The sequence below is a fragment of the Oncorhynchus tshawytscha genome, linkage group LG14 (assembly GCF_018296145.1).
Source record: "Oncorhynchus tshawytscha isolate Ot180627B linkage group LG14, Otsh_v2.0, whole genome shotgun sequence".
Classification (NCBI taxonomy): Eukaryota; Metazoa; Chordata; class Actinopteri; order Salmoniformes; family Salmonidae; genus Oncorhynchus; species Oncorhynchus tshawytscha.
In genome coordinates, this window is record NC_056442.1 from 12,104,150 (window position 1) to 12,131,506 (window position 27,357).

At 43.6% G+C, this 27,357-nt stretch overlaps 1 protein-coding gene across 1 annotated transcript in view; it reads right to left on the bottom strand.

Annotated features, from left to right (window-relative positions):
• Positions 1-27,357, bottom strand: part of LOC112267733 (low-density lipoprotein receptor-related protein 1B) — a 101,837-nt gene that overhangs the window by 44,884 nt on the left and 29,596 nt on the right. The window contains exons 24-43 of the mRNA XM_042296647.1: positions 26,710-26,902; positions 25,821-25,946; positions 25,438-25,566; positions 25,085-25,204; positions 24,295-24,408; positions 23,853-24,002; positions 23,578-23,703; positions 22,142-22,261; positions 21,273-21,401; positions 20,138-20,260; positions 15,982-16,169; positions 15,020-15,203; positions 14,233-14,318; positions 13,872-14,000; positions 10,169-10,350; positions 9,483-9,682; positions 2,414-2,602; positions 1,714-1,862; positions 949-1,042; positions 161-277 (exon numbers count right to left, since the gene is read on the bottom strand). Of these exons, the coding sequence (XP_042152581.1) occupies positions 161-277; positions 949-1,042; positions 1,714-1,862; positions 2,414-2,602; positions 9,483-9,682; positions 10,169-10,350; positions 13,872-14,000; positions 14,233-14,318; positions 15,020-15,203; positions 15,982-16,169; positions 20,138-20,260; positions 21,273-21,401; positions 22,142-22,261; positions 23,578-23,703; positions 23,853-24,002; positions 24,295-24,408; positions 25,085-25,204; positions 25,438-25,566; positions 25,821-25,946; positions 26,710-26,902 (2,848 nt within the window). The remainder of the gene's footprint in view (positions 1-160; positions 278-948; positions 1,043-1,713; positions 1,863-2,413; positions 2,603-9,482; positions 9,683-10,168; positions 10,351-13,871; positions 14,001-14,232; positions 14,319-15,019; positions 15,204-15,981; positions 16,170-20,137; positions 20,261-21,272; positions 21,402-22,141; positions 22,262-23,577; positions 23,704-23,852; positions 24,003-24,294; positions 24,409-25,084; positions 25,205-25,437; positions 25,567-25,820; positions 25,947-26,709; positions 26,903-27,357) is intronic.

Consider the following 27,357-nt stretch of genomic DNA (forward strand, 5'->3'; position numbering starts at 1 on the left):
ATTTGTTAGTTGTGGGAAACATTTGGGGCGGATTCAGAATAGGATGGAGAGTGTCATTTATTTCCTTTATTTAACCAGGTAAGTAATGAGTATGCATTGTCTTTTACAATAACGACCAGACATGTGAAGAAATGTGTATAATATCACAAAAGGTCTTTACCACAGTTGGCTTCATCAGAATTGTCCCCACAGTCGTTCTCCCCATCACAGATAAACGGAGGCAGAGCACAGAGACCAGTCCCACACTGGAACCTCCCTGGCTGGCATTTAAACTCAGCTGTGAAGAAAGAACAGAAAACACAACACACACACACACACACACACACACACACACACACACACACACACACACACACACACACACACACACACACACATACACACACACACACACACACACACACACACACACACACACACACACACACACACACACACACACACACACACACACACACACACACACACACAAACACACACCAGTAAACAAGACCAGGAAAAAGGGTTGTGACATTTTCTTAATTTTTAAATATATATTTTTTTTAATCATTTTTTTCCAATTTATTTTTCATTTTTATTATGAACACAACAAATAATTTAAAAAAGCAGAAATACACAAAGAGTACATAAACCTAACAGACAGGGGTATTACATATCAAGATTAATTTTCAATTTGTTCAATACTTTCATGGGGCGTATTGCTTTTTGTTTTTACATTTACTGATCATTTCAAAATAATATTTGAATTCTATCTTAAATAATGTGAAAAGCCCACTTCCTTTTATGGATAAAGAATCGTAACATTTTCTGTACTGTACTGTGCAGTTAGTGTCCTGCTCCACCAGGGGGGTGTGAATTGATTGAGTAATTGTGAATTGGTGTGTACAGAAAATGTACAAGCCCTAATGGGACCTTGTCAAGTGTATGTGTGTGTTGATGGTGACTCACGGCAGTCTGGAGGCTCGTCCGACCCGTCCCCACAGTCATCCACCGTGTCACACTTCCACCAGAAGGGAATGCACTCATCTGTCCCACAGCGGAACTATAGGACACAACAACAGCAGAAAGCTTCAGATATCATCACCATCATCTTCATCATCGTCGTCATCATTGTCATCATCATTCAGGAAGATTGTGGGAAAACTAAAGTACTTTACTTGAAACTACAAATACTAATGTCAGAGCCCCTGCTGGTCCCTGCCCATCTTCCAAAAATACATTTTTAAGAGGTACTTTTTAATATATGTTGAATTATCCCACAGCACCCCCCCCCCACTCCCCTCCAACTAGCATGGACTTAGCTGGTAGCTGCTTTATTGGGTGGCAGATACAGTAGCCTTCGAGGTTAGAGCAATGGACCAGTAAACAAAAGGTCATTGGTTTGAATTCCGAATCCAACAAGGTGAACAATCTGCCGCTGTGCCCTTGAGCAAGGCACTTAACCCAATTGATCCAGGGTCGGTGGATAATGGTGACCCCACTCCCTATGGGTGTCTCAGGGGGAGTTGGTATAAGCAAGTGTGTAACAGGTCAAATATAAGCACTCCTCCAATTATTACTAAGGAAACATTTACTTACTATGAATGTGAAATGTAGTTGTCCCACCTAGCTACCTTAAGATGAATTCACTAACTGTAAGTCACTCTGGATAACAGCGTCTGCTAAATGACTATGTCAAATATTTTTGTAAGCAGTAGGAGAAGTGCTACTGACCTGGCTGGCTGTGCAGTTGGACAGGCAGGTCTTGTTGTCTGCAGCCAGGTAGAAGTGGGTGGGGCAGGCACACCTGTAACTTCCCCCGGGGGAGAGCAGACACAGGTGGCTGCAGCCTCCGTTGGTCACCTGACACTGGTGTTTGGGCACTGCAGCAAAGAGAGGTAGGCTAAAACCAACATCCACAGCTAGAGCCCTTTCCCCTCCACTCTGCTGTCAGCATCATTAGTCTGAGGGCACATTTCCTCATTACAATTAAAAAGAAACACCTCTCACTCACACTCTCACACACACTCTCACTCTCACACACACTCTCACTCTCACACACACTCTCACTCTCACACACACTCTCACACACACTCTCACTCTCACACACACTCTCACTCTCACACACACTCTCACTCACACACACTCTCTCACACACACTCACTCTCACACACACTCACACTCTCACACACACTCACACTCTCACACACACTCTCACTCTCACACACACTCTCACTCTCACACACACTCTCACTCTCACACACACTCTCACACACACTCTCACTCTCACACACACTCTCACTCTCACACACACTCTCACTCTCACACACACTCTCACTCTCACACACACTCTCACACACACTCACACTCTCACACACACTCTCACTCTCACACACACTCTCACTCTCACACACACTCACACACAGATGATTACCGTCGGGCTGGCGGAGAGGGTGGTACACCTTGATGTTGTGGATGGATCTCCAGTATCTGAGCAGCTCTGTTCCCTGAGCCCCGGAGGTCTTGTGGGCCCGGTTCAGTGACTTGGACTTCTCATCCGTCCAATAGATGACATCCTCAAACAGAGTCAGCCCTGTCACCTCCCGGATGTCTTGACTAGGCACTGGAATGGAATACACACTGATTAATCAGAGTCTGGAACACAGCCAGATCTCACACACATGCACGCGTGAACGCACACACATGCAGGCGCACACGCAGCTCGCCCTGAGTAATTGCTGTGACAAGCTGCCAGGCTCCGGGGTGTTTTATTGCAGGTAAATGGGAGTAAAGACGTGACTAAATGGACTGTCTGTCTGCCAGCATGGCTTAGTAGAGAAAGGAGTATACTATAATAAGTATTACAGCTAATCACAAACTGGCTGTTGAAGATGAAAAACTGAAATTAAATTAACAATAAAAATAGGTTGAGAATGTCATGACTCCACTTCAAGCCTCGTTTAATAACATAATGTTTTGTCTGTGAATCAAATAGTACTTGGGGGGGAAATTGTGTTAGACCAAATGAATAAAAAAGGTGAGAAAAACATTTCTCTCATGTCTCACAGGTTGAATACCAGAGATGGACATAGACGCATTTCAATTAACACCTTGTTTTGAAGTGTATGGAACAGGCATAATAATGACTTGGCTCACACTCAGCTTCTATGGAGTTGAATCAATCACGAACAAAAGTTTTCACAGTAAAGTCACGGCTTTTATCTAAAGTCAGAAAAAGTACAATCAATGACAAACGGACCTTAAATCTGCACTAACCATTATTTACAAAGCCAATTGAGCCATCAAGTTTTGAGAGTTGACAGAGAGAGATAGAAGAGTTACTCCACCTCAAGAACTGCATTTGGCTCGGCACACGCATACTCAGGCTGACTGGCTCTCGTTCAGGCAAATGAGAAATAAGTGCACTCAGACTATCCGGAAGGCCAAAGTTAGTTACTTTAAGGAGCAGTTCTCTCTCTGTGGGTCTAACCCCAACAAATTCTGGAAAAGACCTGGAGAATAAACCCTCCTCCTCACAGCTGCCCATGTCCCTTAAAGTTGATGATGTGGTTGTTACTGACAAGACGCACATGCCTGAGCTCTTTACTCACCACTTTCATTAAATCAGGATTCTTATTTGACTCAGCCATGCCTCCTTGCTCGTCCAACATTTCCTAATCTCCCACCCCTTCTGATGCAACTAAACGATGCTTCTCCCTCTTTTCCCCTGCCCCGCAACCAAGTTTCAACCTGCAGGCAGTCACTGAGTCCGAGGTGCTAAAGGAGCTCCTGAAACTTGACCCCAAAAAAACATCTGGGTCAGATGGTTTAGACCTTATATTCTTTAAGATTGCTGCCCATATCATCCTTTCTGGGAAGGTTCCCATTGCTTAGAAGGCAGCCACGGTTCATCCTTTATTTAAAGGGGGAGATCAAGCTGATCCTAACGGTTACAGGCCTATTTCTATTTTGCCCTGTTTATCAAAAGTGTTGGAAAAACTTGTCAATAATCAACTGACTGCCTTTCTTGATGTCTATGGTATGCAATCTGGTTTTCGGCTCAGGTTATGGATGTGTCACTGCAACCTTAAAGGTCCTCAATGAAGTCACCATTGCCCTTGATTCTAAGCAATGTTGTGCTGCTATTCATTTCATTTTTTTTCAATTTTTTTTCATTTTTTATTTCACCTTTATTTAACCAGGTAGGCTAGTTGAGAACAAGTTCTCATTTACAACTGCGACCTGGCCAAGATTAAGCAAAGCAGTGCGGCACAAACAACACAGAGTTACACATGGAATAAACAAAACATACAGTCAATAACACAATAGAAAAAAGTCTATATACAGTGTGTGCAAATGAGGTAAGATAAGGGAGGTAAGGCAATAAATAGGCCATAATGGCGAAATAATTACAATTTAGCAATTAAACACTGGTGTGATCAATGTGCAGAAGATGAATGTGCAAGTAGAGATACTGGGGTGCAAAGGAGCAAAAATAAAATAAATAACAGTATGGGGATGAGGTAGTTGGATGGGCTATTGTACATATGGGCTATGTACAGGTGCAGTGATCTGTGAGCTGCTCTGACATATGGTGCTTAAAGTTGAGGGAGATATGAGTCTCCAGCTTCAGTGATTTTTGCAATCCATTCTAGTCATTGGCAGCAGAGAACTGGAAGGCGGCCAGAGGAGGAATTGGCTTTGGGGGTGACCAGTGAAATATACCTGCTGGAGCGCGTGCTACGGGTGGGTGCTGCTATGGTGACCTGTGAGCTGAGATAAGGTGGGGCTTTACCTAGCAAAGACTTGTAGATGACCTGGTGCCAGTGGGTTTGGCGACGAATATGAAGCGAGGGCCAGCCAACGAGAGCATACAGGTTGCAGTGGTGGGTAGTATATGGGGCTTTGGTGACAAAATGGATGGCACTGTGATAGACTGCATCCAATTTGCTGAGTAGAGTGTTGGAGGCTATTTTGTAAATTACATCGCCAAAGTCAAGGATCGGTAGGATAGTCAGTTTTACGAGGGTATGTTTGGCAGCATGAGTAAAGGATGCTTTGTTGCGAAATTGGAAGCTGATTCTAGATTTATTTTTGGATTGGAGATGCTTAATGTGAGTCCAACCAGACACCTAGGTATTTGTAGATGTCCACATATTCTTAGTCAGAATCATCCAGAGTAGTGATGCTGGGCGGGCGGGCAGGTGCTGGTAGCGATCGTTTGAAGAGCATGCATTTAGTTTTACTTGCATTTAAGAGCAATTGGAGGCCACAGAAGGAGAGTTGTATGGCATTGAAGCTCGTCTGGAGGTTAGTTAACACAGTGTCCAAAGAAGGGCCAGAAGTATACAGAATGGTATCGTCTGCGTAGAGGTGGATTAGAGAATCCCCAACAGCAACAGCGACATCATTGATGCATACAGAGAAAAGAGTCGGCCCGAGAATTGAACCCTGTGGCGCCCCCATAGGGACTGCCAGAGGTTCGGACAACAGGCCCTCTGATTGGACACACTGAACTCTATCAGAGAAGTAGTTGGTGAACCAGGCGAGGTAGTCATTTGAGAAACCAAGGCTGTCGAGTCTGCTGATAAGAATGTGGTGATTGACAGACTTGAAAGCCTTGGTCAGGTCTATGAATAAAGCTGCACAGTATTATCTCTTATCGATGGAGGTTATGATATTGTTTAGGACCTTGTGCATGGCTGAGGTGCACCCATGACCATCTCTGAAACCAGATTGCATAGCGGAGAAGGTACGGTGGGATTCGAAATGGTCGGTGATCTGTTTGTTAACTTGGCCTTCGAAGACCTTAGAAAGACAGTGTAGGATAGATATAGGTCTGTAGCAATTTGGGTCTAGAGTGGCTCCCCCTTCGAAGAGGGGGATGACCGTGGCAGCTTTCCAATCTTTGGGGATCTCAGATGATACGAAAGAGAGTTTGAACAGGCTAGTAATAGAGGTTGCAACAATGTCGGCTGATACATTTAGAAAGAGAGGGTCCAGATTGTCTAGTCCTGCTGATTTGTAGGGGTCCAGATTTTGCAGCTCTTTCAGAACATCAGCTATCTGGATTTGGGTGAAGGAGAAATGGGGAGGCTTGGGCAAGTTGCTATGGGGGGTGCAGGGCTGTTGACCAGTGTAGGGGTGGCCAGGTGGAAGCATGACCAGAAATGGAAAAATGCTTATTGAAATTCTCAATTATCGTGGATTTATCTGTGGTGACAGTGTTTCCTAGCCTCAGTGCAGTGGGCAGCTGGGAGGACGTGCTCTTATTCTCCATGGACTTTACAATGTCCTGAACCTTTTGGAGTTTGTGCTGCAGGATGCAAATTTCTGTTTGAAAAAGCTAGCCTTTGCTTTCCTAACTGCCTGTCTTTCATGGTTCCTAACTTCCCTGAAAAGTTGCTTATCGCGGGGTATATTCGATTCTAATGCAGTACGCCATAGGATGTTTTTGTACTGGTCAAGGGCAGTCAGGTCTGGAGTGAACCATGGGCTATATCTGTTCCTGGTTCTACATTTTTTAAACGGGGCATGCTTAATTAAGATTGTGAAGAAAGCACTTTTAAAGAATAACCAGGCATCCTCTTCTGACGGAATGAGGTCAATATTCTTCCAGGATACCCGGGCCAAGTCGATTAGAAAGGCCTGCTCGCAGAAGTGTTTTAAGGAGCGTTTGACAGTGATGAGGGGTGGACGTTTGACCGCACACCCATTATGGATGCAAGCAATGAGGCAATGATTGCTGAGATCCTGGTTGAAGACAGCAGAGGTGTATTTGGAGGGCAGGTTGGTTAGGATGATATCTATGAGAGTGCCTGTGTTTACGGATTTGGGGTTGTACCTGGTAGGTTCATTGATCATTTGTGTAAGATTGAGGGCATCAAGCTTAGATTGTAGGATGGCCTGGGTGTTAAGCATGTCCCAGTTTAGGTCACCTAACAGCACGAGCTCTGAAGATAGATGGGAGGCAATCAATTCACATATGGTGTCCAGAGCACAGCTGGGGGCAGAAGGTGGTCTATATCAAGCTGCAGTGGTGAGAGACTTGGTTCTGGAAAGGTGGATTTTAAAAGTGGAAGCTCAAATTGTTTGGGAACAGACCTGGATATTAAGACAGAACTCTGCAGTAGATTGCAACTACGCCCCATTTTGGCAGTTCTATCTTGTCGGAAAATGTTATGGTTAGGGATGGAAGTTTAAGGGTTTTTGGTGGCCTTCCTAATCCAGGATTCATCCGGGTTGGCAGAGTGTGCTAAAGCAGTGAATAAAACAAACTTAGGGAGGAGGCTTCTAATGTTAACATGCATGAAACCAAGGCTTTTACGGTTACAGAAGTCAACAAATGAGCACCTTGGGAATGGGAGTAGAGCTAGGCACTGCAGGGCCTGGATTCACCTCTACATCACCAGAGGAGCAGAGGAGGAATAGGATAAGGGTACGGCTAAAGCCTATAAGGACTGGTCGTCTGGTGCGTTTGGAACAAGAGTAAAAGGAGCAGGTTTCTGGGCTCGGTAGAATAGATTCAATGCATAATGTACAGACAAAGATATGGTAGGATGTGAGTACAGTGGAGGTAAACCTAGGCATCGAGTGACGATGAGACAGGTATTGTCTCTAGAGACATCAATTAAACCAGGTGAGGTCACCGCATGTGTGGGAGGTGGGACAAGAGGGTTAGCTGAGGCATATTGAACATGGCTGGAGGCTATACAATGAAATAAGACAATAATCACTAACCAAAACAGCAATGGACAAGACATATTGACATTAGGGAGAGGCATGCGTAGCCGAGCAGATACGGTAGACCATTCCATTCTTGTGGGCTGGCTAAGGAGTATTGGTGTCTCTGAGGGGTCTTTGGCCTGGTTTGCTAACTACCTCTCTCAAAGAGTGCAGTTTATAAAGTCAGAAAATCTATTGTCTCAGCCACTGCCTGTCACCAAGGCTCAATCCTAGGCCCCACGTTCTTCTCAATTTACGTCAACAACATAGCTCAGGCAGTAGGAAGCTCTCTCATCCATTTATACACAGATGATACAGTCTTATAGCCCATCCCCAGATTCTGTTTTAAATGCTCTACAACAAAGCTTTCTTAGTGTCCAACAAGCTTTCTCTACCCTTAACCCTGTTCTGAACACCTCCAAAACAAAGGCCTCTCCCCACAGGTGTGATTACTACCTCTGATTTAGAGCTTGATGTAGTCACTTCATACAAGTACTTGGGAGTATGTCTAGATGGTACACTGTCCTTCTCTCAGCACATATCAAAGATGCAGGCTAAAGTTAAATCTATTCTTGGTTTCCTCTATCGTAATCGCTCCTCTTCCACCCCAGCTGCCAAACTATTCAGATGATCCTTCCCATGCTAGATTACGGAGACATCATTTATAGATCGGCAGGTAAGGGTGCTCTCGAGTGGCTAGATGTTCTTTACCATTCGGCCATCAGATTTGCCACCAATGCTCCTTATAGGACACATCACTGCACTCTATACTCCTCTGTAAACTGGTCATCTTTGTATACCTGTCGCAAGACCCACTGGTTGATGCTAATTTGTAAAACCCTCTTAGGCCTCACTCCCCCCCTATATGAGATATCTACTGCAGCCCTCATCCTCCACATTCAACACCTATTCTGCCAGTCACATTCTGTTAAAGGTCCCAAAAGCACACACATCCCAGGGTCGCTCGCGACTGGAACGAGCTGCAACAAACACTCAAACTGGACAGTTTTATCTCAATCTCTTCATTCAAAGACTCAATCATGGACACTTACTGACAGTTGTAGCTGCTTTGTGTGATGTATTGTTGTCTCTACCTTGTTGCCCTTTGTGCTGTTGTCTGTGCCCAATAATACTTGTACCATGTTTTGTGCTGCTACCATGTTGTGTTGCTACCATTTGTTGTCATGTTGTGTTGGTACCATTATGTGTTGTCATGTGTTGCTGCATTGCTATGTTGTTGTCTTAGGTCCCTCTTTATGTAGTGTTGTGTTGTCTCTCTTGTCATGATGTGTATTTGTCCTATATTTATATTTTGTTTTTTTATTTTTAATCCCAGCCCCCGTCCCCGCAGGAGGCCTTTTGCATTTTGGTAGGCCGTCATTGTAAATAAGAATTTGTTCTTAACTGACTTGTCTAGTTAAATTAAGGTTAAATAAATAAATAAAATACACAGACAGACAGACAGACAGACAGACAGACAGACAGACAGACAGACAGACAGACAGACAGACAGGCAGACAGACAGACAGACAGACAGACAGACAGACAGGCAGACAGTCTGACAGACAGACAGACAGACAGACAGACAGACAGACAGACAGGCAGACAGACAGACAGACAGACAGACAGACAGACAGACAGACAGACAGACAGACAGGCAGACAGGCAGACAGGCAGACAGACAGACAGGCAGACAGGCAGACAGACAGGCAGGCAGGCAGGCAGACAGACAGACAGACAGAGAGACCAAGGGCCATCCTCAATTCACTGTCACTTACCTTTGCGTCTTTCTGAACCATCCATGTTTGAGAAGAGAATTTGATGCGAGTCAGCCCAGTAAAGTCTTTTTGCTGTGTAGTCGATGGTGAGAGCTGCAGGGCTGAATATGTCTGAATCGCTGATCACCGTCCGGCTGCTGCCGTCCAAACCTATCCTCCCAATATGGGGATACTCTCCACTGTCGATCCAGAACACATAACTACAGAGGAAGGACACAGTTTTCAGCTAGATACCTTAAGCTACACTTCTTCACTCCCTTGGTCAAATGGGCTATGTGAACTGTGAATTGTGGTTGTCTCACTTTGCTATCTTAAGGTTAATGCACTAACTGTAAGTCGCTCTGGATAAGAGTGTCTCCTAAATGACAAAAATCATGTAAATGTAACTGTGTTTACTTTCCATTATGGAGTAGGTTATGTGAGATATCAAATTCAACATCAAAATGAGTACTAGACTTCAAAGCCTGAGCAGAAAGTTGGCTGCCTCAGAAACAAAATAGCATAGTTACACTTACACAGTAACATACTGATTAGCCTGTATTTATTTTGAGAGTCTGTGGTACTGTCTCTCTCAACAGACATAGCTAAATCCTGTTCTGGATGAATCCTCTCCAGATTATACTGTGACAGATATAGAGTCTAGCATGATGTAGAGACAGACAGAGAAGATGGAGTGTTGTACATGCCCGGTGTCAGCATCCAAAGCCAGGTCAGTAGGGTTGTCCAGACCAGTGCTGACCAATACCACAGGATAGAGTCCGTTAGCCTTGGACACCTCCAGACTCTTCTTCACTATGTCACACCAGTATAGGTTCTTTCCTATCCAGTCCACGGCTAGAGCACTGGGGGCAGACATCCTGTGGATTACCTGTGGGTCAGAGGAGAGGAAACAGGTAGGGGCATTTTTTATCTCAATGTCAAATCATTTCCCGGGTAACAATTATGTACCTTACTGTGATTGTTTTCAATTAAATTTGGCAAAAAAGACAATTTTGAAGAGAATTTTGCCAGGACTGTCTGGGAGCTGTTCGAAGTGGTGGAGGGGAAAACTGAGCTGTTATTGGCAGAACCTTAGGAAATATATTAATTGGTCTATTAACCAATTTACTGCCTGGTGAAGTCACCAGGCAGGCCAAATCTTCCTCCCACCAAAACTGGCTGAAATGTCTGTCAGTCTTTTTAAACAGCTCTTACACTAAAAGGACATCATCATTTTCACAATTTCACAGTGCGGATGTATATATTCAAATCAAATCAAACTTTGTCACATGCGCCGAATACAACATGTGTAGACCTTACAGTGAAATGCTTACTTTACAAGCCCTTAACAAAAAGTGCAGTTGAAGAAAGTCTTAAGAAAATATTTACCAAATAAACTAAAGTAAAAAATAATGAAAACTAACAATAAAATAACAATAACGAGGCTATATACAGGGGTTACCGGTACCAGGTGAATGTGCAGGGGTACAGGTTAGTTGAGGTAATTTGTACATGTAGGTAGAGAGAAGTGACTACGCATAAATAATAAAACAGCAAGTAGCAGCAGTGTACAAAACAAAATGGAGGAGGGGGACGGGACGGGTGTCAATGTCAATAATCCAATGGCCATTTGATTAATTGTTCAGCAGTATTATGGCTTGGGGGTAGAAGCTGTTAAGGAGCCTTTTGGTCCTAGACTTGGAGCTCCGGTACTGCTTGCTGTGCGGTAGCAGAGTAAACAGTCTATACCTTGTGTTACTGGAGTCTTTGACAATTTTTTGGGCTTTCCTCTGACACTGCCTAGTATATAGGTACTGGATGGCAGTTAGCTTGGCCCCAGTGATGTACTGGGCCGTACACACTACCCTCTGTAGCGCCTTACAGTCAGATGCCGAGCAGTTACCCTACCAGGCAGTGATGCAACCGGTCAGGATGCTCTTGTTGGTGCAACTGTATAACTTTTTGAGGATCTGGGTACCCATACCAAATCTTTTCAGTCTCCTGAGTCTCCTCAGTCTCTTCACAACTGTCATGGTGCATTTGGACTATTATAGTTCGTTGGTGATGTGGACACCAAGGAACTTTAAACTCTTGACCCGCTCCACTACAGCCCCGTCGATGTTAATGGGGGCCTGTTTGGCCCGCCTTTTCCTGAAATCCACGATCAGCTCCTTTGTCTTGCTCACATTGAGGGAGAGTTTGTTGTCTCTGACCTCCTCCCTATAGGCTGTCTCATCGTTGTCGGTGATCAGGCCTACCACTGTTGTGTTGTCAGCAAACTTAATGATGATGTTGGATTCGCGTTTGGCCACGCAGTCGTTGGTGAACAGGGAGTACAGGAGGAGACTAAGGACACACCCCTGAGGTGTCCCAGTGTTGAGTATCAGCGTAACAGACGTGTAGTTGCCTACCCTTACCACCTGGGGGCGGCCCGTCAGGAAGTCCAGGATCCAGTTGCAGAGGGAGGCATTTAGTCCCAGAGTCCTTAGCTTAGTCATAAGCATTGTGGGCACAATGGTGTTGAACACTGAGCTGTCAATAACTGAGTCAATAAACAGCACTCTCACATAGGCGTTCCTTTTGTCCAGGTGGGAAAGGGCAGTGTGGAGTGCGATTGAGATTGCCTCATCTGTGGATCTGTTGGGGCCGTATGCAAATTGGAGTGGGTCTAGGGTATCCCGGAGGATGCTGTTGATGTGAGCCATGACCAGCCTTTCAAAGAACCTCATGGCTACCGACACAGGGAAATCATGTTTGCGACTGCACTGGGCCTTTAAAGCAACTCAAGATGAATCAGAAAATCACTGTAACCGGTTATGTGGAGCCCTCGCATTCTACTCCAGACAGTTGGGTTCAGTTACCCCAGTGTTAACAATTGATTGTGTGAATGGAGGGTAAGCGAGCCCTGGTGTGATTTTAACCCCAAATTAAGAAGATACATTGTGAAAAGCCCTTACGATTCAGAACAACCTTCTATGGGTCTGCACTGCAACAGTTCTAATTTCACCCTTTATAGTGATTACATTGGTCTAATAACTACAGAAATGGTCTCTACTCTGAAGAGTTTTGGCAGCAGTGAGCTAAAGTACGAATCAGACGGGAGGGATCCTGGGTACAGTAAAGCTATAATGAGTCATTATCCCTGTATTAATGATAACGAGCCAAGGGGAGCCCCCTTAGGTACTCAGGTTCTGTTGGCACTCTAACCTCACCCAGACTCTGGCTCTGACCTTTGCAAAGCTAAATGGGGAACCATGATAGGAGACCAGCCATGTTCAAGGAAGCAAATACATGCATATACAACCACACTGATACTGTATCCTTGACATACTGTGTCATCTTCCTCTGTGTGCCAATGTCACTGATTATAGGAGTGGAAAATTGACCCCCCCCCAAAAAAAAAGAAAAAAGGATGCACATTCAGTATTGTACTGTATCTATGGTGCATAACATGATCATAACAGGGTTCAGTTACACTCTATTTGAACTGTACGACAAAAACAAAACATTTCATAAAATACTGCTGCACCTAAACCAACAGCCATTGTTCTGTGCCAAACACCATAAACTAATACTCATGGAAGCCATCAACTACATAATGCTGTGCATTATTAGCAGGTGGCTTAGGTCCAAAACAATGAGGTATTTCCAAGGTATAATGAAAACAAAGATGTCTAAGGAATTATCCACAAACTCACATTCTATATTGCACATTTTATGACAAAATGGAATGCATTAGGCACTACACGGCCATAAACCCTCATATAGAATAAATGCCATTGTTTTATGTGCCTCGGCTCAACCTTCAGCCAGGGAAGACTGTCACCTTCAGTCACATTTAAACCGGTACACAGTCATGGTGTTAAATTATAGATTTATAAAGCACCTATAAAACCTCCTCAGCATCTCATCTCCAGCAGTATAATCTTGCCCGGTGGGGGGGAGAAAAAAAAGAAAGAGAAAGAGAGAAAGAGAGAAAGAGAGAGAAAGAGAGAGAAAGAGAAAGAGAGAGAAAGAGAAAGAGAGAGAAAGAGAGAGAAAGAGAAAGAGAGAGAAAGAGAAAGAGAGAGAAAGAGAGAGAGAAGGAGAGAGAGAAGGAGAGAGAGAGAGAGAGAAAATGGATAAAGTGCATCCTTCCATCAGGGCCCATACATTAACCACTAACACCATCTCGCTACACACCTTCCTCAGGCTAATGTAGAACACGGGGTCAGGAAGTGATTCGAATAAATTTCAAACGCAACAACTTTGGAAATAAACAGCTTTTCCTCTTCCGTTTTTTGGAGAAGTCATTGAAAATGGCTGCCCTTTTTACATTTTCGAATCGGAATCTCTGTTCACTTCCTGAATTGACTAACATCAATTGGAATTGACCTCAACCCTGCTGTGTAAGCTGCTGCTCTACTGTACCTTCAGGTCGCTCCCATTCAGTCTCATTCTGTTTATCCTCCGCTGGGTTAGAGCAGGAGAGCTCGAGTCAATCCAGTAGATCAACTCCTTCCTGTAGTCAAAGTCCACTGCTATAATGTTACTGAGGCCCTGTGGGACAAAATCATCATGGAACATGTTGTATTGTTGTTACAAAAAAAAACATATTGAGCAATTGCTTTGCATAATTGGTTAGGGAGAGACACACAGGCCATATAAGGATATACTCAATGTACTCAAGTGAGATGACCAATGAAATGATTCTGTGCATAAGAAACCTTCTCCATCCTTAAATATCGAGCTGGTTCAAGAACAAAGGAACACTTCCCTTTGTGTGTCTTACCTGTTTTAGAGGAGCATAATTGGATCCATCAGTGCTTATTTTCCTGATGTCATGATGGTCGGCCAGAATCAGGAAGGGCTCTTCAGCTGAAGAAAATACAAGAACAAAAAAAAAAATACAGCAATTATAATACACCATGGCTCCTATGACTAACATTATAGTCAGAAAAAGTGATGATAGTGATGGTCCTAAAGAGTCACATATGATTATGCAGGGGTGACTGTAGCAGTATGCTCTCAGAGATGGCTCATCATTACTCGTAAGTCATTACTTTTAATGCACCGTCTCATTATCGTACTGCAGGGGCAGTAACGTTACAGTCAGAGGCTCTGGAGGTGTCAGTCTTATACAACCACTGATTCCCTCCCTAGCTCCAAGCCCTAGTATATATATCACTGTCACAGGCTATTATTTGACTGGGCTCACTACAGGTACATTCCCATGGAGACATATTCTAGTGTTCTCTTTTAACCAATCAGAATCCTCGTTCCGATTCAAGGTAATTCCCCTGTGATTTCCAGAAGTCCCTGATTTAAAAAATTATTTTAAAAAAAATCAAGAGTAAGGTGGCTGAGAGAGTTGCAGACACATGGGCAGATGGGTAAGAAGGAAGAGAGAGAGAGGGAAAGGACAGAAGAAGATAAGATGGAGAAAGGGGTACCTCAAGCAGCAGAGGCACAGATACAAGGACAGGTGGGTAAGAAGAGAGAGAGAGAGAGAGAGAGAGAGAGAGAGAACAAGAAAAATAACAGAGGAGAAAATGATGGAGGTAGAGAAAGAGGTATACCCGAGAGAGACCTGCAGATCTGCGAGTTCTTAGTTGGCGCCTCGTAACCGTCTGCACACAGACACTTGTACGATCCGTATGTGTTGACGCAGAGCTGGCTACAGGGGAAGTCGGATGAACATTCGTCAATGTCAACACACGTTTGGCCATCGTTCTTCAAGCGGAATCCCGGCCAACACTTGCACTGGATCGGACGTGAGGGAGAAATTGAGAGCCATTATTTTTCTGACAGAATCCATGTGTGGGCACTGAGGCACGGAATCAATCAATGGAAAAGTGATGGGGTACTGTCGCCATCGGGTTGGAGTGACTATGGACTATACAGGGACACTATGACACAAAGGGATTTAATAGGTTCTGAGTGCAAAATCCATGGTTTGTTTTGTTGGCGAACCACTCTTTGAAGGTATGAACACCTTACAGAGTATGGATTTAAATACATTTTTCTCTGACAACCTATAGCTTACAGCAACCAGGCAGATCCCAACATACATACTGTAATGTATGTACCAGGGTCATGGTTATTGAGTATGAATAGCACAAACAAACACATATTGTTAGCCAGGAGAAAAATGTTCTGGAAAACAGAACCGTTTCCCTTCGGAGAAATATCATGTCCACATAGTATGTTGATTTAGGTTCTGTTTGTTTTATTGTTAAACATGATAATATATGTAATGTAATAACCCTGGTGCTATCACACAGAAATCCGATCATTATAGAGACATTTGCAAAACATCAATAAACTGTTAGCAGCTGAGCCTTAGTTTTATGTTGTAAGAGCTTAGTGGGCTTACCATACTTAGGGCTATACCGTGTGTGTGTGTGATACTGAGAAAAATAACCTTGTACAGTTCATGACTTGTGATTGTGTGTGTATGTGTGTGTATGTGTGTGTGTGTGTGTGTGTGTGTGTGTGTGTGTGTGCACTTCTGAGAAAGCAAGCAGGGGTACCTTCCTACCTTGTACCCTACAGGCAGGTCTTCACAGTCCTGTGTGCATCCACTGACTCGACGGTTCAGACACTCGTTGACATGACAGTTCCTCTCGTCTGATGCGTCCCCACAGTCGTCCCTCCTGTTACACAGGCTGGCCAGCGAGACACAGCGGCCGTTGACACACATGAAGAAAGAGCCGTTGCACAAGCTTTCTACAGAACAAAGTGGCAAGTGTTAGATTTGAACTTTCTGTGAAAGCCAGGAATGCAAGACTTCTGTATTCCCAGAACCAGATTAAGCCTAGTCCTAGATAAAAAATATATACAGTATATACATATATTGTTGTTGTCCAGTTCTAGGCTTAATCTGGGTCTGGGGAACCGGCCAACATAATGAAACAGTCAAATATACATATTTCTATCAACCAGGAACGTGTACACATAGGGGTCTCTGTGTCAGAGCACCTGCCCCATTGCCCTCTCTCTCAACAACTGCCCTTTTGGGTGGTGGTATTTGTATATATTTTTGTACACAGTTTTTGACATTGTTGTTCTGAACCCACTGCTTGAAATTCGTTGTGATGTCATCAAGTTCGCCACCCCCACCCCCACCCCCAGTTGGTTGGTTGGTTGCGCCTGTTTATTGGCCATGTATGGAGTTCGTACCCAGTATCCAAACATGTATGGTGTCATGATGTGGCCTTTTCTGGGTATAGATCGTGGAATTCTGAACGGTACTCTGAATTTCTGAATGGTACTCTAAAGGACCCATTCTAACCACGTAAGACTTTAGGGAAGCAGAGAGACACTCGGATGAACTTTCCAACAGATGGACTGACGATTCCATCAGAGATCACGACGACACACTGGGTAAATACATATTGATTGCAATTATTCCCAAAATGAGTGAGCGTTCATGTGCAAAGGATTAGCATTTCAATTCATATAATTATCAACTGTGTAGTGACTTTTTTTTGTCTTTCCTGCCATTCGCAGTCCACACCCACTTCCCTTTGTCCACCAAGCCGTCATATCGGCTTAGACCACTAGGGAACCTCCCCTATCATTTCCTTGTAACCATATCTACTGTGTTGTTTGTTTATGCATTTCTGTGATTATTTAGTTAGTTGGTAAATAAATGATTAAGACATTTGATGTATGGATGATTCAGAGTAAAGGCTGGGTTTGGTGCAGTTAACTTACAATTTACGACGTTTGGAATGAGACTAACATGAGGTAAAGAATAATTAATGAATTAGAAGACTAATTGATCAGATATTAAAATATCTGAATAGTTATATGCGGAAAATTATAACTTTGTAATCTGAAGATTTTCCTTGGTTCCCCGACTTCCTAGTTAATACCATTTACATGATTAGTTTAATCACATAATAATAATTACAGAGAATTGATTTTATAAAATAACAGTCTTGACTTTAATGATGCCAAAGACACAGCAATGGCTTGAGACGCAGTCACAGGTCGAGTGTGTGTAGCAAGCTACCAATTATTATTATTATAATTTTGTTTACTTTTACCCCTTTCTCTCCCTAATTTTGTGGTGTCCAATTGAGAGGCTATGGTGGGGAAATGACAAGATTATGTTATAATGCATCAAATGGTTGTTTATTGCAACAAAATAAGGGGTTGTTAGAACGCTCATCTGTGTATGTTCTACTGAGGATGGGCCTCTGGAAGATTTATGATGTCTTTGGGTGATACCGCATTCCAGAGCATGGGTTAATGTTTCTGTACTGGGGTACCAGCGGGAGATGGTTCCAGTATCGAGTTGGGGGGCCAGACCCTGGTCTCTACACAATGAGGACAGTTTTTACAGCAGATACTGTCTGCTTTGAATTATATGTATCTTTCATACAAATATTAACCTTGTGACCCATTCCATACATCTGTTGTTTGTCATCGAGACTGAAGGAGAATGGACTTTTCTATAAAATGCCGTGGCTCAAACCAGCTTGTTGAGTTCTCAGTGATCACCCCCAGGGTTGATTACCGACCAGCTCCATTACTGCAGTAATTAAACAATAACGTTTGATTGTTTGGAAGAAATCTAAACTTGATAACACGTGATTTACATCATCATCAATATTCTGCCTGGTTGGCTGTTAACGTCTTGGATATAGGGGGCGCTATTTTAATTTTGGGATGAAAAACGTTCCCGTGTTAAACAAGATATTTTGTCACGAAAAGATGCTCGACTATGCATATAATAGAATTGGAAAGAAAACACTCTGACGTTTCCAAAACTGCAAAGATATTGTCTGTGAGTGCCACAGAACTGATGTTACAGGCGAAACCCAGATAAAAATCCAATCAGGAAATGCCTCATGCCAATGACTCCTTATATGGCTGTGAATGGGCCACGAATGAGCTTAGGCTTTCTGTCGCTTCCCCAAGGTGTCGACAGCATTGTGACGTATTTGTAGGCATATCATTGGAAGATTGACCATAAGAGACAACATCTACCAGGCGGTCGCTTGGTGTCCTCCGTTGCAATTATTGCGTAATCTCCAGCTGCAGTATTTTTCTGTTCGCTTCTGATGAGAAACCAACTGTCGCGACTGATATATTATCGAATAGATATGTGAAAAACACCTTGAGGATTGATTCTAAACAACGTTTGCCATGTTTCTGTCGATATTCTGGAGCTAATTTGGAAAAAAGTTTGGCGTTGTAGTGACTGCATTTTCCGGTCTTTTTCTTAGCCAAACATGATGAACAAAACGGAGCTATTTCGCCAACACAAATAATCTTTTTGGAAAAAAATGAACATTTGCTATCTAACAGAGTCTCGTCATTGAAATCATCCGAAGTTCTTCAAAGGTAAATGATTTTATTTGAATGCTTTTCTTGTTTTTGTGAAAATGTTGCCTGCTGAATGCTAGGCTTAATGCTATGCTAGGCTATCAATACTCTTACACAAATGCTTGTGTAGCTTTGGTTGAAAAGCATATTTTGAAAATCTGAGATGACAGTGTTGTTAACAAAAGGCTAAGCTTGTGTTTCAATATATTTATTTCATTTCATTTGCGATTTTCATGAATAGGAAACGTTGCGTTATGGTAATGCGCTTGAGGCTATGATTACGCTCCCGGATACGGGATTGCTCGTCGCTAGAGGTTAACCTACGTGCAGCAGAGAGAGGCAGAAAGACAGAGAGGAGCGGCTGCATCTACGCCCCTCCGACCCAACTCCATCCCTTCTTCAGTCGGGAGTTGCACACGAGTGTCATGGCAGCAGCAACAGAGGTAGTCAAGACGTTCATCCATGTTTCTCAAACGTCAAATTTCGAAGTTGTTCCAAACAACACATTTCGAAGAGTTTGATTACGTCTCCGTATCGTTCCAAGGTTAAGTTTAGGCATCAACTCCGAATTCGTAAAATAAGAATATAAAAAACAACATATCGGTGGATTTGAACATGCATCCTTTGGGCTCTTTGGAACCAGAGGCGGATGCTTACTCCCATCTGCCATCCACGTCCACTATGCTTACTTGAAGGTAACAGCGCTCACTGTTGCCCCTAGTGGCCTGTTTCCACGGCATCTCCCGAAGTCCTCAGACATGGATGGACGTTGAATAATGACTTGTAATCACAGGTGATCTGCCTGATCTAACAACCATATACTAAAAATATCCACACAAGCTACTAGCCAGCCAGCCCATATATCATGATTCAGAAGATTATGAATATTATATTGTAAAGAGCATTGAAGATAAATCACAATCAGCTAACCGGGAGTCGGTGGGTTCATTTTGAGCACCTGGATCCTGAAAGGTCTGTTCCCAGCAGGTCTATGAGCACAAAATGTGTTTGTAATAGGCTAAAACCAGCCGGAACATGGTGAGACAGGGGCAGTCTGTACCTCGTCTGTTCTCTCTCACATACACACACACTTGTGTTGTATCAGATGAAAGGCTTGCCTGCAGCGGAACACTTGGTGTTGTGTGGCAGCTCGTCTGATTGGTCGAGACAGTCGGGATGGCCGTCACACTCCCACTGAACTCTGGGTAAACAGCGGCCATCTGTGCAGCGGAACTCCCCCAGACTGCAGGACCCGTACTCTGTAGGACACAGGAGGCAAGAGGTGGGATGTGCAGTCAGAACACAACAAGAGGAAATACAAGTCAGACAGACAGAGAGAGAGAGAGAGAGATTCTTACCACATTCCAGGGTCTCATCGGAGCCGTCTCCACAGTCATCGTCACGGTCACAAGCGAACCGCTGTGGGATGCAGATCTGATTACGACACTGGAACATTCCCTCCATGCACGTGTTGTTGGGGGCTGTGATAAGAAACATGTGGAGGGACAATTTGTTAAAGAAATACCTGAGATTTTTTCATATCATACACCTCTCTCAAAAAGGATCTGAACTTCTATAGGAATGTGGACATTATTAACAAGGTACACTATATATACAAAAGTAGGTGGACTTCCCTTCAAATTAGTGGATTTGGCTGTTTCATCCACACCCGTTGCTGACATATGTATAAAAATCGAGCACGCCGCCATGCAATCTCCATAGACAAACATTCGCAGAAGAATGGCCTTACTGAAGAGCTCAGTGACTTTCAATGTGGCACCGTCATAGGATGCCACCTTTCCAACAAGTCAGTTCGTCAAATTTCTGACCTGCTAGAGCTGCCCCGGTCAACTGTAAGTGCTTTGGGATGAATTGGAACGCTGACTGCGAGTCAAGCCTAATCGTCCAACATCAGTGCCCGACCTCAATAATGCTCATGGCTGAATGGAAGCAAGTCCCCGCAGCAATGTTCCAACATCTAGTGGAAAGCCTTTCCAGAAGAGTGGAGGCTGTTATAGCAGCAAAGGGGGGACCAACTCCATATTAATGCCCATAATTTTGGAATGAGATGTTCGACGAGTTGGTGTCCACATACTTTTGGTCATGTAGAGTGTGTGTCAAGGTGAAATATGGTTTTACAGCACTGTAGAAGATGGAGTGCCGTTTGTTGTAACAGAAACTTATCGAGTCATTTTTGCTTTGCAATAGCGATTCTGAATACACAATGACAGAAATGTAATGAGACATTTTTGCTTTACAAATGGGACTACACTATGATTGTCTGCTGTTTGTTTTCTGTCTGGAGGGCTTCAGAAGGCAATACCCTATGACAGACATGTATTGAGACATTTGTGTTTTACAAAAGGGACTTGGACTAACTACACTGTTAGACACATGTCCTTATTATTATCATTATAATATGTGCTTTAGAAAAGAGAGTGAGTACACTATGACTGTGATTTCTGTTCAGAAACTTCAGAACAATATTATTACCACAGCCAGCAGCAGAGAGCTCATCACTCCCATCTGGACAGTCCCTCTCCCCATCACAAAGCCAGTGTTTGGGGACGCAGCCGTACGACTCTGGGCAACTAAACAACCCTGGGCCACAGGTAGCCGTACCTGGATATGTACAATAGGATTCCTGGTCAAAACATTATTTTACCGAACTGAAGAATCTGTAGCCTGAGTGCCAGTCTGTTTTAGCTATCTTGCCAACTTCTTAAGGAATTGCCATGCCAACCATGTTTGCTATGATAATGATTTGGCAAGACAGCAAAAACAGACTGGCAATCAGGATACAGAATCTGCACAATTACAGTAATAGAAATACAGATATTTACAAGACTTTCTGAAGAGTCTGTGCAAATATTACTGAAAAACATGAAATCCACATCTCTGTAGCAAATTGCTCATCTATATATCTCCACCAAGGATGTATCTCGTAAAATTGGTAGTTAGTCTTGTCCCATCGCTGCAACTCCCGTACGGACTCGGGTAGAGGCGAAGGTCACGTGTGCACCGAAACATGACCCCGCCAAGCTGCGCTGCTTCTTGACACACTGCTCGCTTAACCCGGAAGCCAGCCGCACCAATGTGTCGGAGGAAACATTGTACAGCTGGTGACCGAATCAGCGTGCATGCGCCGGGCTGCCACAAGGAGTCACTAGAGCGCGATGGAACAAGGACATCCCAGCTGGCCAAACCCTCCCCTAACCCGGACGACGCTGGGCCAAATGTGCACCGCCTCATGGGTCTCCCGGGTACAGCCAGCAGCGACACAGCCCGGGATCGAACCCGGATCTGTAGTTTGACACATTTGAGTCAACATAGTGTAAATAAATTCAGCCGTGTTTTTATACCACAGATCTCTGAGCTCTCGTCCAATCCATCCCCACAGTCATCCTCTCCGTCACAAAGCCACTGCTTGGCTATGCACTTGTTCTTAGAGCAGGCAAACTGGTTCCACAGGCAGGATAAGTCTAGACAAAATTAAATATAACACATTATATGGTATTTCATTGGGACAGGAAGCATGTAAACATCTTCACAATTGACCGTGCAGAGAGCAGTGATAAATTAATGATATAGCACGGTAGTGTGCAAGTCCAAACGGGCCCAGGTTTCAACTGGTAATATGAAATTGCAGTCAAGTCACATACAATAAAAGGTAGGTAGGTCTTTGAACAGAAAAGGTGAAGAAAATAATATCACATACAGAGGTGAAGGTAAACAATTTTGAAGGGAGTCTCTATTCTAATGCAGGTGGGAAATGATATCACTATATCAATGTCATCTGTGAAATTAGATACAAACAAACAACCCTCAGTCGTAAGCACTTTCAAAGTAATGCTTGTCTTACATTCAAACCATGCACAAAAGGAGTGAAGGAGCACCAAGTGAGGTAAAAATGATTCAGCCTTAGCAAGCAGAGAGCGAGAGAGCGAGAGCGAGAAAGAGGGAGAGAGATGAGAGAGGGAGAGACATAAAGAAAGAGAGAGAAAGAAATGTCTGTTTATTTGTTAGCATTTCACATCAATTTTATGATGATACTGTGGAACTGCTTCCTTGGGCAGCCAGAGAGCAACCATTAACAATAACTGTATGGCCACATGGACAAGGTCAGTGTGAACTAGCCACACAAACAGCGGGCACCAACAACAAGGTGTGTGCATCCAACCACTACTGGCTGGGACTCATTCAAATACACAGACGATGAGCAAATCCACAACAAACATAAATAGGATATTTGCTATTGCTATTCTATTTGGGTTACAACAGCATAGTTTACTGCTCTGCCCTGAAGAACCAACAGCAGGAGTGAAGCATCTCCTCCCATCATTATTCCTCAGGAGAGGCTTTGAACAGTGATTGTGGGAGATTTCCACATAGGGATCAAATCAGGGGTGGAAGCATTGGGCTCAGCAGGAGACACCCCTTCACTGCTTCCTTTAATGACCCACATGAACAAACCACCAACACTGGGTTATCTCATCTTCTTATCTGTCCGTATTGACCGAATGTATTGACCAGACACAACAGGGGATACAGGACAAGAGGAGAAATCTTTCAACCTAGAAATTCTCCATTATATTTGGCCACCTTGAGCTTTGTCAGCATTTCACGCAGGATGTACCCTACAACATAATGATCCAACCGTTACTTTAAACAGAGTCATTTGAATAATTTAGACTCTCTCTCAAATCAATGGCAGTGGCTACAAATCAGTGCAATGTGCTTGCTGAAATAAATGTAATGTAAATAAATATGAGGTAAATAAATATCTCTCATATCATACCACACTGGAATTCATCTGCTCCGTCTTCACAGTCTTTCACTCCGTCACACAGCCAGACAGTGTGGATGCAGTTTCCACTGGGGCAAGCAAAATGGCCTTCCTCACATCTCTTTCTGAGGGAAGGAGCTGGGGAGAAACCAGAAGCCAAGACACAATTTCAAAATATCTTAAAATGCATCCCACTAGGCCTGGTGTCTGTCTGGTACACGGCCACATCAACAGTAGCAGACAGAACTAGTGTCACAGAAGAGAAAAAAGGAAGGATAAAAACATACTCTGGCAGTTGGTTTCATCTGCATAATCCCCACAGTCGTTGGCTCCATCACACATCCAGGAGGGGTGGACACAGAGGGAGGTAGAGTTGCAGCTGACGAACACTGTCTCCTTCACCCCCAGCATGTAGTAATCCAAGCAGCCTGTGTTGCCTAGAGAAAGTGGGCATTCGACCGGCATATCGAAAGCCTAAGGTTAGGGATTGATTCCTGGCTACACATTGTTTTAACTATAATAGCATAGTGTCCTGATATAACAATGAAAAATAACTTCAAATTCCGAGGTGCGGATGTTCCTTCTTCTCTTTTATCTAACATTAAAAAGACACATGACCAGGCTAGACTACAGACCAGCTACGTGGAAAAGCTACATGGGAAAGGCAATGTTGTAGTGTGGCGCCTTAACAAAGGTACGGTGTGGCGCTTTAACAGAGGCTTATCTTACTACAGTTCTTCTCATCTGAGGCGTCGGGACAGTCGATGATCTGATTGCAGCGGGACGAGGCCGGAATACAAACTCCGTTCAGACAACGCCAGTCTGAGGGAGAGCATGAGGAATCTGGAGAGAAAATACAGGTCCGAAATGAAAAGATTAAGAAACGAGGGATAAAAATATGTTGTGTTTGAAATCCATCTCTTTGGTTTGTCGTCAGGTGAAGAGATAGATAAGAATAGATAACATTGGCCTCCCGGTGGCACAGTAGTCTAGGGCACTGCATTGCAGTGCTAGCTGTGCCACCAGAGACTCTAGGTTCATGCCCAGGCTCTGTCGCGACCGGGAGGTCCTTGTCTCATCGTGCACTAGCGACTCCTGTGGCAGGCCGGGCGCATTGCATGCTAACCAGGTCGTCAGGTGCCCGGTGTTTCCTCCATCACATTGGTGCGGCTGGCTTCAGGGTTGGATGCTCGCCGTGTTAAGAAGCAGTGGGGCTTGGTTGGGTTTCGGGGGACGCATGGCTTTCGACCTTTGTCTCTCCTGATCCCGTACAGGAGTTGTAGCAATGAGACAAGATAGTAACTACTAACAATTGGATACCACGAAATTGGGGAAAAAAGGGGGTAAAATAAAAAGAATAGATAATATTATCCTTGCTTAGAGAAATGTTCCTCTATGAAATCTAATAGGAGGGACAGGAGTTATAAAGCTATTTATTTGTTTATACAGTAATAATATAGTACAGATTATGTTGTCTGTCGGACAGGGCATGTAAATTCATCAGATTCTTATTACTCACTGTTACAATAAACCTCGTCGGAATCATCTCCACAGTCGTTCACCCCGTCACAAACCCGCCTATTGACCACACAGCGCTGGTTATAGCAGCTCTTGAAGCCCCGTCTACAGTTTCTGTTATCTGTAAGAGATGAAGGAAAACGAAAGTGATACAAAGACACTTCAGGAAGAGATTCGACCAAAGGAATTACATGACATTCACTTGAATACTGTTTCTCTTCTCCTTCATGGATTTCAGGAAGTGAGCGAGTCTGAACTCATTCTACTGGACAAGAGTTTCGCGGGGGCTCGGTAGGGATTTTCATCTGAGGACCGGTGAACTAGTACAGTAAAGCATATTGGGTGCGTACTTACCACAGTATTTCATTTTCTCATCAGACTTGTCTTTGCAGTGTGCTATTCCGTCACATGTCAGCTGATAGTCGATACACTCCCCGTTCCCACACTCAAACTCAGTGTGGATGTTGCAGGAGGAGTTTTCAGCTGTGAAAAAGAAGAGAAAATAAATTTTGGGGGATTCTTCGTCCAAACAGAAGGGTCTGCTTTCTGCTATATCCCTCCCAGACAGTCTCCAACAAACATCCTTCTTCAATGCCCATCTTCATTGATTCATCTGACAGTAACACTATCAGATGCCTATTGTCTATTTGTCTATTAGCAAGACATTCACATGGTCCTTCGAGCCAGATGCTGTTTACCCATGAATTAGAGGGAAAAAGACAAGGTACTAGACTTACATACACATCTGTTATCTTCCAGTATTAGTCTCTCTCCTCTGCAGCTACAGTTGACTGTGCCGTGAGGGGTCAGAAGACAAAGGTCATGACATCCACCGTTCAGCACTGTGCAAGGGGACAGTTCACCTGGGAAAACAGATCATTGTGGGTACTGTAGTACATCATGTTACAGAAAACACACATCAACTTCCAAATAAACAGGACAATATATTGCTCATTTTTTATAATCCAAATGGCATGCTTTATTTCCTACTTGCAGTGCCTCCCATAAAGAGTTTCAGCTTCCACATTTTTCTAAATCAAGCACTGAAAACCTTTCAAGGGCAGTGTTGTGGTAGAAAGGTAGACTTCTCTGTTGGGGACCATCTTTGAACTCTGTTTGGCTTGAACAGTGGAATGGAGCGGTAAGCTATAAACCATGCCATCATGCTGCCCCCTTAGTACACACACACGTCTGCTCACTCCAGAGAGAGAGCGAGAGAGCGAGAATATATATTTCTCTGCTCGAATGGTACAGATTCAACTGAAGCACTGTGCCAAGCTTGGGCTCCACTGAAGCACAGGCCAGGCAACATGGGATAGCCTGTGGCACTGGAGGTTGGGATTTTTGGAGTTGTTTATTCAATAACAGATTTACATTGAGTGGTAATTAATCTGGGTCTATAGGAAGTATTGCATAATGTTCATGCCAAATGTGGTCAAACTCAGCTACACAGGGTTGTAACCACATGCAAACCATCACAGGCTGCAGTTACATTTTATCACACACAATTGCAAAATAGTCTACTCACAAAATACCACATTTTGTGTGTATATTTTAGACAATGTATAGAAGTTTCCATGTTGACAAGTGAGTTGTGCTTTGATGTACTGTATAGAATTCACTTACAATTGTTGGTATTGTTGGAAACTGCAACAATTCCCATTGGCTGGTGGGGGATGTCGGCTCTGAGGACCTTAATTTCGCCACCTGTGTACTTATTGGAGCGTACCACTGCCCTCCGTACCCAATCAGACCAGAACAGGAAGTTCCCATAGATAGCCAGGCCAAAGAAGGTTCCTGGACCTGACTTCATAATTACCTACAGATTGAACGTAAGAAGAAAATGGTGTTAAATTGGTTTTATGCTCATGTTTTAGTCATTTGTTTAGTCATATTAATTTAGGTTGAAATACATCAACAGAACCTTGGACGTCACATACTCAAGCATGAGAAGAGGTATGAGACAGCTGGAATCATTTCTAAATCTGATGGTACACTCAGATTTAAATGTTTCCAAAAGGGTTCTTCAGCTGTCTCCATAGGATAACCCTTTTTGGTTCCAGGTAGAACTGTCTGTACAAATGGTTATTCATGGAACCCAAAAGGGTACAAGCACCTTTAAAGGGTTCTTCAAGGGGTTTTCCTGTGGGGACAGCCGAAGAACCCTTTTAGGTTCTAGATAGCACCTTTTTTTCTAAGAGTGTACAAGATGTGACTTAATCATTCTATTCAGAATAACATACCGTGTATATATAAATATAAATATATATATTT